This window comes from Suncus etruscus, chromosome 6 (assembly GCF_024139225.1).
Source record: "Suncus etruscus isolate mSunEtr1 chromosome 6, mSunEtr1.pri.cur, whole genome shotgun sequence".
NCBI lineage: Eukaryota > Metazoa > Chordata > Mammalia > Eulipotyphla > Soricidae > Suncus > Suncus etruscus.
In genome coordinates, this window is record NC_064853.1 from 56,364,269 (window position 1) to 56,376,952 (window position 12,684).

The following is a 12,684-nucleotide window of genomic DNA, read 5'->3' on the forward strand; positions in this document are numbered from 1 at the left end:
CCTGCTTCCATCACAACAAGGGCACTATTTATTGCTCCTTTTTTCTTTCTTTTTTTTTCCCTTATAATATCTTTATTTAAACACCATGGTTACAAACATGCTTGTCGTTGGTTTTCAGTCATAAAAAGTACACCTCCCTCCACCAGTGCAGCCTTCAGGCCATCAATGCCTCCCATCACCTTCCTCCCCCAACACCTGCCTGTCTTCTAGACAGGCATTCTATTTCTATCACTCATTACCATTGTCATGATAGTTGTTGGTGTAATTATTTCTCTAACTGCACTCAACCAATCTATGCGGTAAGCTTCATATCATGGGCTGGTCCTTTCAAACCTTATCTCTAATGTCTCTGGGTATTATTACCATACTATCTTTTATTTTTCTTAAATTGCACAGATGAGTGAGACTATTTTGAGAATTTTCTCAGCCATTCATCTGAACCTTTGCCAACTCAGGAAGCAAAAGAAGTCCCTGAGCCCCCACCCCCTTTTTTTTTTCAAATGCAGATGTGGTTTAGAGAAGACATAAGTACCATACCATGATTGGCTCCACTCTGCCCCCTCACTCAACAAGCAAAAAAAAAAAAAAAACAAGGTTTTTTTTCTGTCCCATCCCGGGAAAGTCTTTGTTTCCTAATTCCTAACTCTCAATTGTACTTTTCACAAGTTCCCATTAAGCAATCTATATATTGATTTGTACATTGTTCAAGGAACTGATAAGCCCTCTTAATTTTGTCAGGCTAAATTGATCATTAAACTCTACTTCTGACAGTCACTTGTTCAAATAGAGGAAGAAATTTTTATTGTTAAAGATACACTAAGAAATCTATAGGGTTTCAATTAAATTTTAAACTGTGTGACTGGAGCCATAGCAAAGCAGTAGGGTGTGTGCCTTGACGCAGTTGACATGGGACCAACCCAAATTAGATCCTTGGCATTCCATATGGCCCCCTGAGCCTGCCAGGAGCGATTTCTGTATACAGAACCATGAGTAACCCCAGATAGCCTCTGGGTGTGGCCCTATGCCCTCCCAAATTCAAAATGTATTTTTTGCTTTTATTTCTAAATTGATCTTGCTATCTTTCTTTCAAACTGATAAATCTATGTTATATATTTATTAGTTTTTTTTCCTTTACTGATAGATAAAGCAGTTTTTAAGGTGTACGTGTGTGTGTGTGTGTGTGTGTGTGTGTGTGTGTGTGTGTGTGTGTGTGTGTGTGTGCAGAATGCATTCTTACCTGGGCTTCCTCACCTTAGTTCAGTTCAAAATGGTACTTTTTCATCCAAATACTGCCCACAGCCTGCAGCTGCTCCAGCTGCTGCAGTTCAGACATCCTTTACTTTTTCCTGCCACACTCTTGCCCAGGCTCATGCACCTTATCAGTTTAGCTAAAAATAAAATAAAATAAATTCAGGCTGTGATTCATATGTGACTGGAGGTCACACATCAGTATGTGGGCTGTAAAAGCCCATTGCTATGCTCACCAAATGTACTTCTTTAGTTGCACTGCTTGCACAAGCTCACCATCATTCACTCTTGGTTTAGACACATATGGTTATGGTTCGTCTTGGGCATTGCAGCAGTGCTCACAACCATGCTCACCAGAAGCTTTGTTTACTGGCTATAACTTACACAACTCTTAAGTTGTGTTGCTTATTCAGGGCCACATCTCTTTGTAAGGTGCTTAATAACACCTGGCTGTGATGTGGCTAGAGATTCTTGTAGTATTTGGGCTTACAAGAGAACTTTCTGGCTCCAAGTGCAGAGCTGCTAAGATTGTATTGGGTCTATGTGAGAGGTGAGAGTTTGATCTAGGGATCAAACTCATGGCTGTGTGCTTATAAAGCAGGCACTTGAATCACAGAATCATCTCTTATTCACCAGTTCTAACTTATTTCAGCTGTTGCCAGTTATTTGATGCTAAGAAAATATACACACATATATATCAACATCTACATATTATTTACCTCCTCATAACAGGCCCAAAAGGTAGTCACTTTTGGTAGTGCTCAAGGGACCATTTGTTGCTGGGGATCATACCAGGCCTCCTGCACACAAAGGATATACTCAGTCACTGAACCATCTTCCTGGTTCCTTTTATACAGGAAATAATAGTAAATATTAAGACATAGACTTTTCACCAACAACAGAAAACTGACTTTGACAACTGTGACTGAACAGAGCCTACCTTGGGACTAATAAGGAAAACCCCACCCTAGGCTGTAGTCCAGGATACATAAACAACAACAAGAAGAAGATGTCTTATTGCAGAGGTCCAACTTGGACAACAGAGACTGAGCAGAACCTTTGGATCCATAATATCCTAGGCTTCGGCTTAGGGACTGAACGAAAACAGGGAGCAAGTGTTACAGAAGACTGAACACCACAACAACGATGGATAGGAACCTCTAGAACCTAGAGACTCTATCCTAGACCCTGACCTATAACCTGTGCAAATACCAAGATCGCTAGCTACAGTGGCTTGATTTTCTCACACACAACCAAGAGGAAACTTTCCTGGCATCACAAAAAAGCCTTTGGGATGGGGTGATGAGTATATATGGAGCCAGGAGTTGATCCCATGATGGTATGCTTCAAGGATGGAGAAACCCTGAATCTCTTAGGCCACGGGAATTCCCTTTCTTCCCCAATGCTTACTGTGCCTATGCAAAAAAAAAAAAAAGTGGGGGGAACGCAAAACCCTACCACTCCAGCACCGATACTTTTTCTTGTTTTGTTTTGATTTGTTAGTTTTTGACTTTATTTTTCTTCTCTTTGTTCTTCCACTTTTCTCTTTCTTTTTCACACTTGTGGTTATTATTTAGAGATTTATTTTATTTTTATTTGCCGGGTCCATTTTTTTCTTTTTTCTTCCATTTTTCTTTTTTTTCTTTCTTTCTTTTCTCCTTTCTTTTTTTGGTAGTTGTCACCAAATTTTTTTCTCCCCTTTTTCTTACCCTTTTTATCTCCAATGACGGTGGAATGGATGCTCAATCTACAACAAACTGTAAAGTGGAGGCCAGTTGCACTGGCATACTGGGGGGTAGAGGAGGGAGATGTGGGATGCATGCTGGGAATAGGGGCGGAGGGAGGACAGCACTGGTGGTGGGAATACCCCTCATTCATTGTCATTATGTACCATAAATAATGCAGTGAAGGATTTGTAATGCACTTTGGTCACAATAAAAAAAAAAAGACATAGACTTTTCAAATTTTTTTAAATAGGTTATATCAATTTAAATATGTTTAATTGGTATTTTTAAAAAGTCCTCTTGAATTTGAAATATTCTATTGAAATAATCCTAAGAAAGAAACCGTATATTCAATTGCCCTCTCTAGGCTTGGCACATCAGAGATATTTGAAAAAAAAAATTATAGCATAAATGTTAAGCTTTTTTGGCCATATATGTAAGAAAGAAACCGTATATTCAATTGCCCTCTCAAGGCTTGGCACATCAGAGATATTTGAAAAAAAAATTTATAGCATAAATATTAAGCTTTTATGGCCATATATGTAAAACTTCAATGTATTAATCTTATTTCTAAGCCCAGATCAAAGGTCATTTTCTCTGTGATGTGACATCAGCTAAAAAGCAGTTCCCTCCCTCTCTAACTCAATAGCTGTTGCTGCATTCACAGGTAACCATGGTTCCTTCCTCAGAAGTTTGCTGGTAGGATGTGGTTACCTTATCTAGTCCCAGCTCTATTTCCTGTGGCCCAAAGCATTAGCTTTGTCTTTGACTTTCTACTTGGTTGGCTGATACCATTGTATAAAATCTAAGGCCAATTGGCAAAGCTGGGCCTAATTTGGACTTATTTAATAATTTCTGTAAACTGGATACAAAGTTACATTTAGCTTTAACAGTCATAAGGGTTATATATGGCAAGACTGCTGCATATACTAAGAATTGTGACACACTGACTTGTATTCTCTGTCTCTGTGTTTGGGTCTAACATTCATCTTGCTGGAGCAAGGTTGTTGAATTTGAAGTTGTTGAATGTTGAGTGACATTTTACTTAAAACATCTTTGTTTTCAGGATATTGGCTGGTTTGACTGATTCTGGACCTGCTCTTGGCTAATTATGTGATTTTGGGCAATTTATATAACATTTTAAAACCAGAAGTTGGCAAACAATGGCAGGATCCAAATCTAGCCTGTTAGTTATTGTTATGGTATATGAGCTATGAATAGTTTTACCTTTTAAAATGTTTGAAAATAAAAAAATATTTTGTTACACATAGAAATAACATTAAATTAATATTTTGTATATGTAAAATAATATTTATAGCATTATACAAAGATTATCATTTATGTATTATCTATGACTTTATTATAACAGGACCATGCATGTAGTTCACAATCATTTGAATACTTGCTGTCTTACATTGCTTACACTCTTTTCTTTAAACCTCAATGTTCTCCTCTGTAGAATGGCAAAAAAAATGTACCTAGTGCAGAGACATTTGAGGTAACACATAAAGAAAGGGTATTACAGGGTCAGTGATATTAGGCAATTAGTAAATTTTAGCCATTGGTATTATTATCATTGTTTTATTTTTAAATCTTCTCACAGTGAAGTATCCCTAAAGTTACCCTTCTTTCCTACGTAGAAAAAGAAAATGACTTTTCTAAGTTTATGTAATTATATTATGCTACTTATATTATATTTCATTAGAATAGGCTGATGTTTTAATAAGTTCTCACTTCCCCTGGACCTACTTTTCTTATGAGTTTTTCATTATTTTCCTTCATCTTATTCCAGATAGTCCAACAGTGAAACTTCTTTCTTGGGGCCCGGAGAGATAGCACAGCGGCATTTGCCTTGCAAGCAGCCGATCCAGGACCAAAGGTGGATGGTTCGAATCCCGGTGTCCCATATGGTCCCCCGTGCCTGCCAGGAGCTATTTCTGAGCAGACAGCCAGGAGTAACCCCTGAGCAATGCCGGATGTGGCCCCAAAACAAAAACAAACAAACAAACAAAAAAAAGAAACTTCTTTCTTGGTGAGAGGTACAACCCACAGTACTCAGGACTTACTCCTGGCTCTGTACTCAGAGATCACTCCTGGAAGAGTTCAGGGGACCAAATGGAGCGTCAGAGATTGAACCTAGGTCAATGAGTGCAAGCAAGCACTTTCCCCACTGTTCTATCTTTCCATCCTCCTCAGGGTATTATCTTTAAAATCTTTCACTTTCTCTCCTTTGTTTTCTGGTTTGTCTTCTCCACATACCACTTCTTAGACACCTTCCACTCATTTCACACGGTCTTTTATTTGAGAGTACAGTCTCTTACATTGTCTTTTTCCAAACCAACAAAGCTAAGCAAAATAGTACTTGAAATAAGTTTCCTCCTCATTACCTTTTTGAGCATTTGTCTCTACTTTTTAGAGCACACATTATTTTACTGACCATATTTTAATTAAGTGTATATTTCTGATCTTTATTTATTGGGGGCAACAGCACTGTTATTGATTTTTTATAAATTATAATGTACCTCAAAGGTATATAAAGCAGTGTCTAATACATGTTTTCTTCAAGGAATCAATTTCCTTATATTTTTGACTTTCTAAAATATAGATTTTTGTTGTTTTCTTTTTCAGACGGAATTTCTTGATATAAGCCAGCTATCATTCATCCATGATCTGGGACCAAAGGGCATGTAAGTTCCTGTGTTGGATTCTTTCAAGCAAAACATAAAAAGATATGCAGGAACATTTGATATATCAACCTGCCTAGGTCTGACTTTTTCTTCTGCAGCACTTGATTTCCTCTAGCTGGGCAATGAGAGTGTTTCATGCAAGTAGCGCAAAGGATGTATTGGAGTTTGCACCAAAAAACAAGTACAAGTTCCCTTTTAATTACTGTGAAAGTTATCTGTTTATCTCAAATTTTCAAAACTAAAAACAATGCTGTAAAAATATGTAGTCTGTAGCAAAATTAAAATTACTTTCTTTCATGATTAAAAAGGCTTGATGCTATATGTATTATATATGATGCATTATTTCCTTTGGCTTGTCCTGGCTCAAAAACTATAAGTGGCAAGATAGACCAAGGCATTGAATTATGTGGGTGGGCACTACAAGGGGTCTCAGAGCCATGGAACCTTTCAGTTGCATGGAATTAGCAGTCTATGGGTTCTTCTATGGCAAGGTACCTTGAGAGAACATTTAGCATAGGGAGGTAAAAGCCAGGATGCCTGAAGTCCAGCAGAGTGGGCAAAAGAATTATGTTGCCCCTGTGATCAATAAGTCTTCCCTTGACCTGGGCACTTTCAAGATTAGCTGAAAAGTGGCCTGAGCAAATTATGCTGTGTGGAGGAAAGTCTGGAGGTAAAGTTATATGAAAATGACTCCCACATTGATTTAGTCCCTGATATCAAGGCTGCGACAGCTAAGTTTGCACTGGAAATTTGAAAATAATGTGTTAACATTTCTTTCAGAGAAGGTATGATAATGAAAAGATCCGGGGGACACCGAATACCAGGCTTGAATTGCTGTGGGCATGGAAGAGCCTGCTACCGCTGGTCCAAAAGGTAAGAATCAGCAGGTGTGTGTGTGTGTGTGTGTGTGTGTGTGTGTGTGTGTGTTTGGAGTAAAATAGTTCTACTTAGAAAATATGAGTCAGAAGAGAGAAAGAGAGGAGATGTAGCTTCATGGAATAAAATGAATAATTTAGGAGATAGAGAGATGGTACAGTGGGTAGGACACTTGCCTTATACACAGCCATTTTAGGTTCAATCTCTGGCATCCCATGTTGTCCCTTTAAGAGTATTTCTTGAGTGTGGAGTGAGGAGTAACTTCTGAGCATTGCTGGGTATGGTCCGCAAACAAAGCAAAAATTAAAAGTCAAAAAAATATTTACACATTCTTTTTTGGAATGTGAATGATTCCAGAGTGAAATGAATTGTGTATTTATTTACTTTCATCAAAAAAATACTTTGGGATATATTTATTTATATATATATTCATTTAATTATACAGTATATGTAATTTATATATGCTAGTTTCAAATTATGAATTAAATACATATACTTTGAAAGTCAAAGCAGTGCAAAATTTTAATTGTTAAGTTTCAAGTTTCTGCAAGTCTACTGAAATTTGATCTTATAGGTAGAATGCATATCAGATCATGAACATAAAACATAGTGTCAATAATGTGTCAAAAAGAAGATATAATCAGCCGAAAAAAGGCAAGTGAATATTCTGAACATCACTACTTAAATGGAAAACATAAATCAGTAATATATAGCTTTATCCTTATGAAGACAAATGTTAAAGATTATTAATAACAAGAATTGGCGAGGACATAGAAGCTAGAATCCTCACACAGTGCCCATCGGTGTGTAAAATGATTTAAGCTTTTCCAAAAAGCAATGTGACAATTCCTAAAATATTAAATATAGAATCACCTGCTTATAGTTTTTTACCAAAAAACAATCTATATTAGTGTTTATAAGCTTAGTGTTCATAGTAGCACTATTTTTTGTTTTGTTTTGTTTTTGGGTCACACCTGGCAGTGCTCAGGGGCTACTCCTGGCTCCACACTCAGAAATCGCTCCTGACAGGCTCAGGGGACCATATAGGATGCCAGGATTCGAACCAATGGCCTTCTGCATGAAAGACAAATGTCTTACCTCCATGCTATCTCTCTGGCCCCTATTTTTTGAATAGCCAGATAAAATATAATTAAAATATTCATAGTCATCAACTTAGGAGCAGTTTAACAAAATGTATTATATTTATAAAAGTTCACTTTATATTATTTGGCTACAAAACATAACGAAGAGCTAGAGAGACAGTAAAGCAGGTAGGGTGCTTGTCTTGCACATATTCAACCCAAGTTTGATCCTCAGCACCTCATGTAGTCCTGAGCATCACCTATAGTGATGCCTGAACAGAACTAGGAGTAAACTTTGAGCACCACTGAATGTGCTGCCTCCTAAAGCAAACATAAATTTATAAAAAAATATAATGATTTTTTTCTAGGTTGATGGAAATAACTGGAATTAGATACCATGATGATGGAACACTTTTGTAAATATCTTAGAACTGAATTATAGGCTAAAAAAAGTTAGTTTTATAGTATATAAATGGATTTTATCTGGAAAATATTTTGATTTTTATGAGAAATCACTGATGCATACTATATTACTAATTAACCTTTAAGACATAATGCTAAGTTAAAAAAAAAGCCAGACCAAATGAGCATTTAATGGAAGATTCCTTTAATATGGAATGTTTAGAATAAAAAACTATACGGAGAGAGTGGATCAGGGATTTCAAGGACTGAGAAAAGCAGAATGGAGGAGTAATTTCTAATGGGTCATTTGGGGGGGTGATAAAAATATTCTGGAATCAGATGTTAGGGATAATAGTGTGATTTTCTGACTGTCCTAAAATCCACAGAACTGTACAATTAAATTTAAAGAAAAATTCATCAGACTTTAGTAGTAATAAATTTAGACTTACATTTGTGAAGATGTATGTAGATTAAATATGATATAGTCAGAGAAGTTGGATGTTTACCTTGTGCCCTACACAACTACCAGCTCCATGGGAACAGTGTTCTCTTTGGATTCTCTTTTTTTTTTTTTTTTTTGTTTTGTTTTAGGACCACACCAAATGTTTCTCAGGGGGTTACTTCTTGCTCTGCACTCAGAAATTACTCTTGGCAGGCTCAAAGAACCATATGGGATGCTGGAAATTGAATCTGGTTTGGCTGCTTGCAAGGCAAATGCCCTCCCATTGTGTTAACTCTCTGGCTCCTGTTTTTTGTTTTTGAAGCTGTACTTAGGGGCAAGTAGAACTTACTGTTGATTCTGCAGGGGTGTTTTCCAATGGACTCAGGGGGACTTTTCTGGGGCACTGGAGATCAAACCCAGGTCAGCTGAGTATAAGTCAAACACTTTACAGTACTCTAACTTCAGTATTTCTCATTTAATTTTTTTGTGTCCTCAAAGCATTTTTCACAGTATTTTGAATGTAACAAATAATAGCTATTTATTTTTTTGTTTTATTTTGGCTCCTCACCAGACTGAGCTCAGGGCTTACTCCAGGCTCTGTCTGAGAGGTTTACTTCTGGTGGGAATGAAGGGACAATGCTACATGCAAGGCAAGTTTCGTATCTCCCTGGCCCTAATAGGAGCTATTTATTGCAAAAATAGTTTTTATGAGATTTTTAATAAGGCCAATAAGCTTATTAACTTCCTAGCCTATAAATATATATATGTATATATACATTTATGTATAAATGTAAAATTGAGCTAGTTTTTAATGGGATGTTATTATTATATGTAATATAAAATACATGAAATAGTTCTAAACATATGTAAAACATACATCCACCAACTAATAGAAATCAATTCTTCTCTGACGGGATTTGAAGGGTAGAAGAATTAGATGGAAAAATATCAGAGATTATATTAGAGAAAATTGAGAATTATATCACTAAAAACGTTAAATGAAAAATAATATACTAGAATTATTTATTGATCTCCCCCACTAAAAATAATAGCACTACCCCTCTGTGATTCAAATGAAAGCCAGAAACTTAGGTATGAAAAGCATTATTAAGTCAGAAACTCCTACTTAAGGTTTGGTTTTACCCCACACAAGCACACTTGCATTCATGCAATGTAGATGCACACATATGCGCACACACAAAATTATGCAGAACCCTGGCGTACAAAGCAAATGAAGGAAAGCCTAATGGGGCCGGAGCGATGGCGCAGTGGTAGGGTGCTTGCCTGGCACACAGTTGACCCAGGATAGACCACGGTTTGATCCCCCAGCGTCCCATATGGTCCCCAAGCCAGGAGCGATTTCTGAGCGCATAGCCAGGAGTAACCCCTGATTTGATCCCCTCCCCAAAGACAAGAAAAAAAAAAAAAAAAAAGAACTAGGGACATTATGGAAACCAGGGTGTCCCAGCAGGCTTCCTCTGACCCTGCACTGTGCCTTTTTTGGTTTCTAAACAGTACTGCCCTTCTATCAGCTACTGGCAGCTTCCCACCAGTTTCAGACTAGCAGTGCCTGAGGGTTTGTTCTGTGCTGCTGGAGCTATTGGCCTGTGTGCAGAGCAGTCAAAACTATTTCTAGCCCTAAACTGCTCTCAGAAAGAGTTGGCAAGAATCCAGTCCCTTATCTTGCAGGTGGTGATGGGGCAAACTCTGGCAGGCCCTGGAAGTTTGCTGACAGGTTCACAGTCCAATTATGCAAATAAAGTGCATAGACACACATCCTGAATGGTGTCCTTCCTGCTCTTCTTTTCTGTTTCACCTTTCCAATACTCCCCCTAATAAACTTTCTAAAGCGCTCCCTTTGAAACTCTAGTTGATTCATAAATAACTCAGGGAACCTACCCCCGCAAAGATAAATATTCATGTATAGCTTTTTGTCTCCTCAAAAACATAACTAATGAGTCTTTTCTTTTGAGCAGATGTGGTAGCAGTGACACAAGTGGTGATTTTTTTAATGTTACACTTTTATATTATGTTTAGTAGAAATGTTTTATGCATATTTATTTACAGCTTACTACAGAAAGCTAGAAAAAAGAAAATGCTATTTAGAAAATCACAAGTCTATTAGTGTGGCTCAAACACACACAAACACATGCATACACACCAGCCATAAAAAGAGAAACAAGAAAAATCATAATTGAATCAACCGGAAGGTCTTTTATTATATTATTATAGGATATAGGATAAGCAGAAGGAGAAGGATGAGAAAGTAAAACACTCTACTTCTGGCAGACTTTCACACTTCAAGTCTATGTTGTTCAAGCATTAGTTGTGCATACGTATTTGACTGAGTTGACTGCTAGATTGCCCAATTAAGAATGGACACTTGGGAGGGCCAGAGAGGTATCATAATTGGCTAAGCACATACTTTTGGATTCAGGAGACACAGGTTTGATTCCTAGTACTGCTGGGGAGGGGGAGCTGTTTCAGGCAGTGGGAAGGAATTGGTCAATTCCTTTCTGTGAATCTAAATTTGACTGGTTCATTCTATTTTTTGTGAAACCTGTGAAGGAGTTGTTACCCTGCTGAGTTAGAGTAGTAGAAGGATGCTGGCAATGGAGAAGCTGTGTCAGTGGGATCCCTGCAGGGGCTGCTAGCAGGACTTTGGAGGAAAAGAAGGCAAAGGTGTAGGGAGCGGCTTAAGGACTGGAAGGAAGGCTTTAGCACCATAGTCCGGAAATTGATATTTGAAATATAAAGTCCCTGAAAAGATGGAGGCAGATATATTTGGAGGTCAGAGATATTTTTTATATCAAAGAAATATGTCTTTTTTCCACTCTCTGAACATTAGATTAAATTGGACTTCAACCAAGACAATCTAAAAAATATCAGGCTTCATAGAATAAAAATGTGTTATCATTTTAAATTGTTGTAAATATTTCCACGAAGACTGTAACCTTGATTGTATATTAATATGCCATTCCTGATTCACATTTATAGATTAAATATCAGTACCAAACAAATATAGATGATGAAATGTACTTAAGAAGTTACCATTGGTGACAGTTAGAAGTGAATTGTAAGGGCAACACTTATTCATAGCTTCCTTGTTTTATTTTTGTGCCCATGAAAGAACATTTTGCTCACTTTTTAATTATGTTTTAATGACAGATCCAAGATGAGGCGAGCAAGGATTTAAATGTTACATTAAATCTCCTAAAGAACTTATCACAGGTACAAGGAAAAGGACAAAGAAAATGTTTGCTGCACATGAGCAAACATTTCTCCTTACATTAAAAAACACAACAAAACTAAACATAACATTGACTTAAATAGCTTATCTTTGATCATCATTCAGCAAGTTCTCAACTCTCTTCCCTGTGAGTAGGTAGTAATGACACATTTATTATATTGTCTTAAGTGAAAAGAGAATGATAAAATCTTAAGGGAAAAGAGTAATTATATATTATTGTTACAATTAATAATAGGTTTTGAGGCATTCATATAACATTTCAACACCACTATCTCCAACAGTGTATGCTTGAACCCAGCCCTCTGTCTGGTCCCCTACCATAGCAAAGTCATGTCTGTACACTAGTTCTAAAGCTCTATTGTTTGGTTATTTGTTTCTCACTCTAGGTTTCTTTATATCTCACATATATGAGAATAAATAGACATTAAAAACTTCAAAGAGGTGCTGGAGTAATAGCACAGTGGTAGGATGTTTGCCTTGACACAGGCAGTTGGAGCTAGTGACAGATGTTGAAAAAGGGTGTTTTGTTTTGTTTTTTTCTTGTGCTACACCCAGTGATGCTTGCCCAGGATATCTGCTTGCTTCTTGGGGGTTCCTTCTAGCATGTTTTTTTTTTGTTTGTTTGTTTTTGAGAACACACCACTGGTGCTCAAGGGTTACTTCTGGCCCTTCGCTCAGAAACTCCTCCTAACAGGCTTGGTGTTCCAGGGATATTGGATATCAATGAATGCTAGGAATAAAACTCAAGTCAGCTGGGTGCAAGGCAAATGCCCTACCCATTGTGCTATCATTCCAGCCCCTCCTTCTGACAGTTTTCAGGTGAATGAACATACACAGTCCTAGAGATGCAACGCTGGCTTTTTGAATGCAAAACATGACCTCAGTTTATTGAGCTATCTTTTCAGTATCTACAAATTTGTTTTTTGAATAAGATTTTTTAAATGACTTTCTTTGTTCTACCACATTTAGTTGT

The 12,684-nt window shown here is 37.2% G+C and overlaps 1 protein-coding gene across 1 annotated transcript in view; it reads left to right on the forward strand.

Moving 5' to 3' along the window:
* The window catches only part of PLD1 (phospholipase D1), a 212,008-nt gene that overhangs the window by 55,577 nt on the left and 143,747 nt on the right, over nt 1-12,684 (forward strand). Inside the window, exons 7-8 of the mRNA XM_049775678.1 lie at nt 5,601-5,659; nt 6,440-6,532. Coding sequence (XP_049631635.1) covers nt 5,601-5,659; nt 6,440-6,532 — 152 coding nt within the window. The remainder of the gene's footprint in view (nt 1-5,600; nt 5,660-6,439; nt 6,533-12,684) is intronic.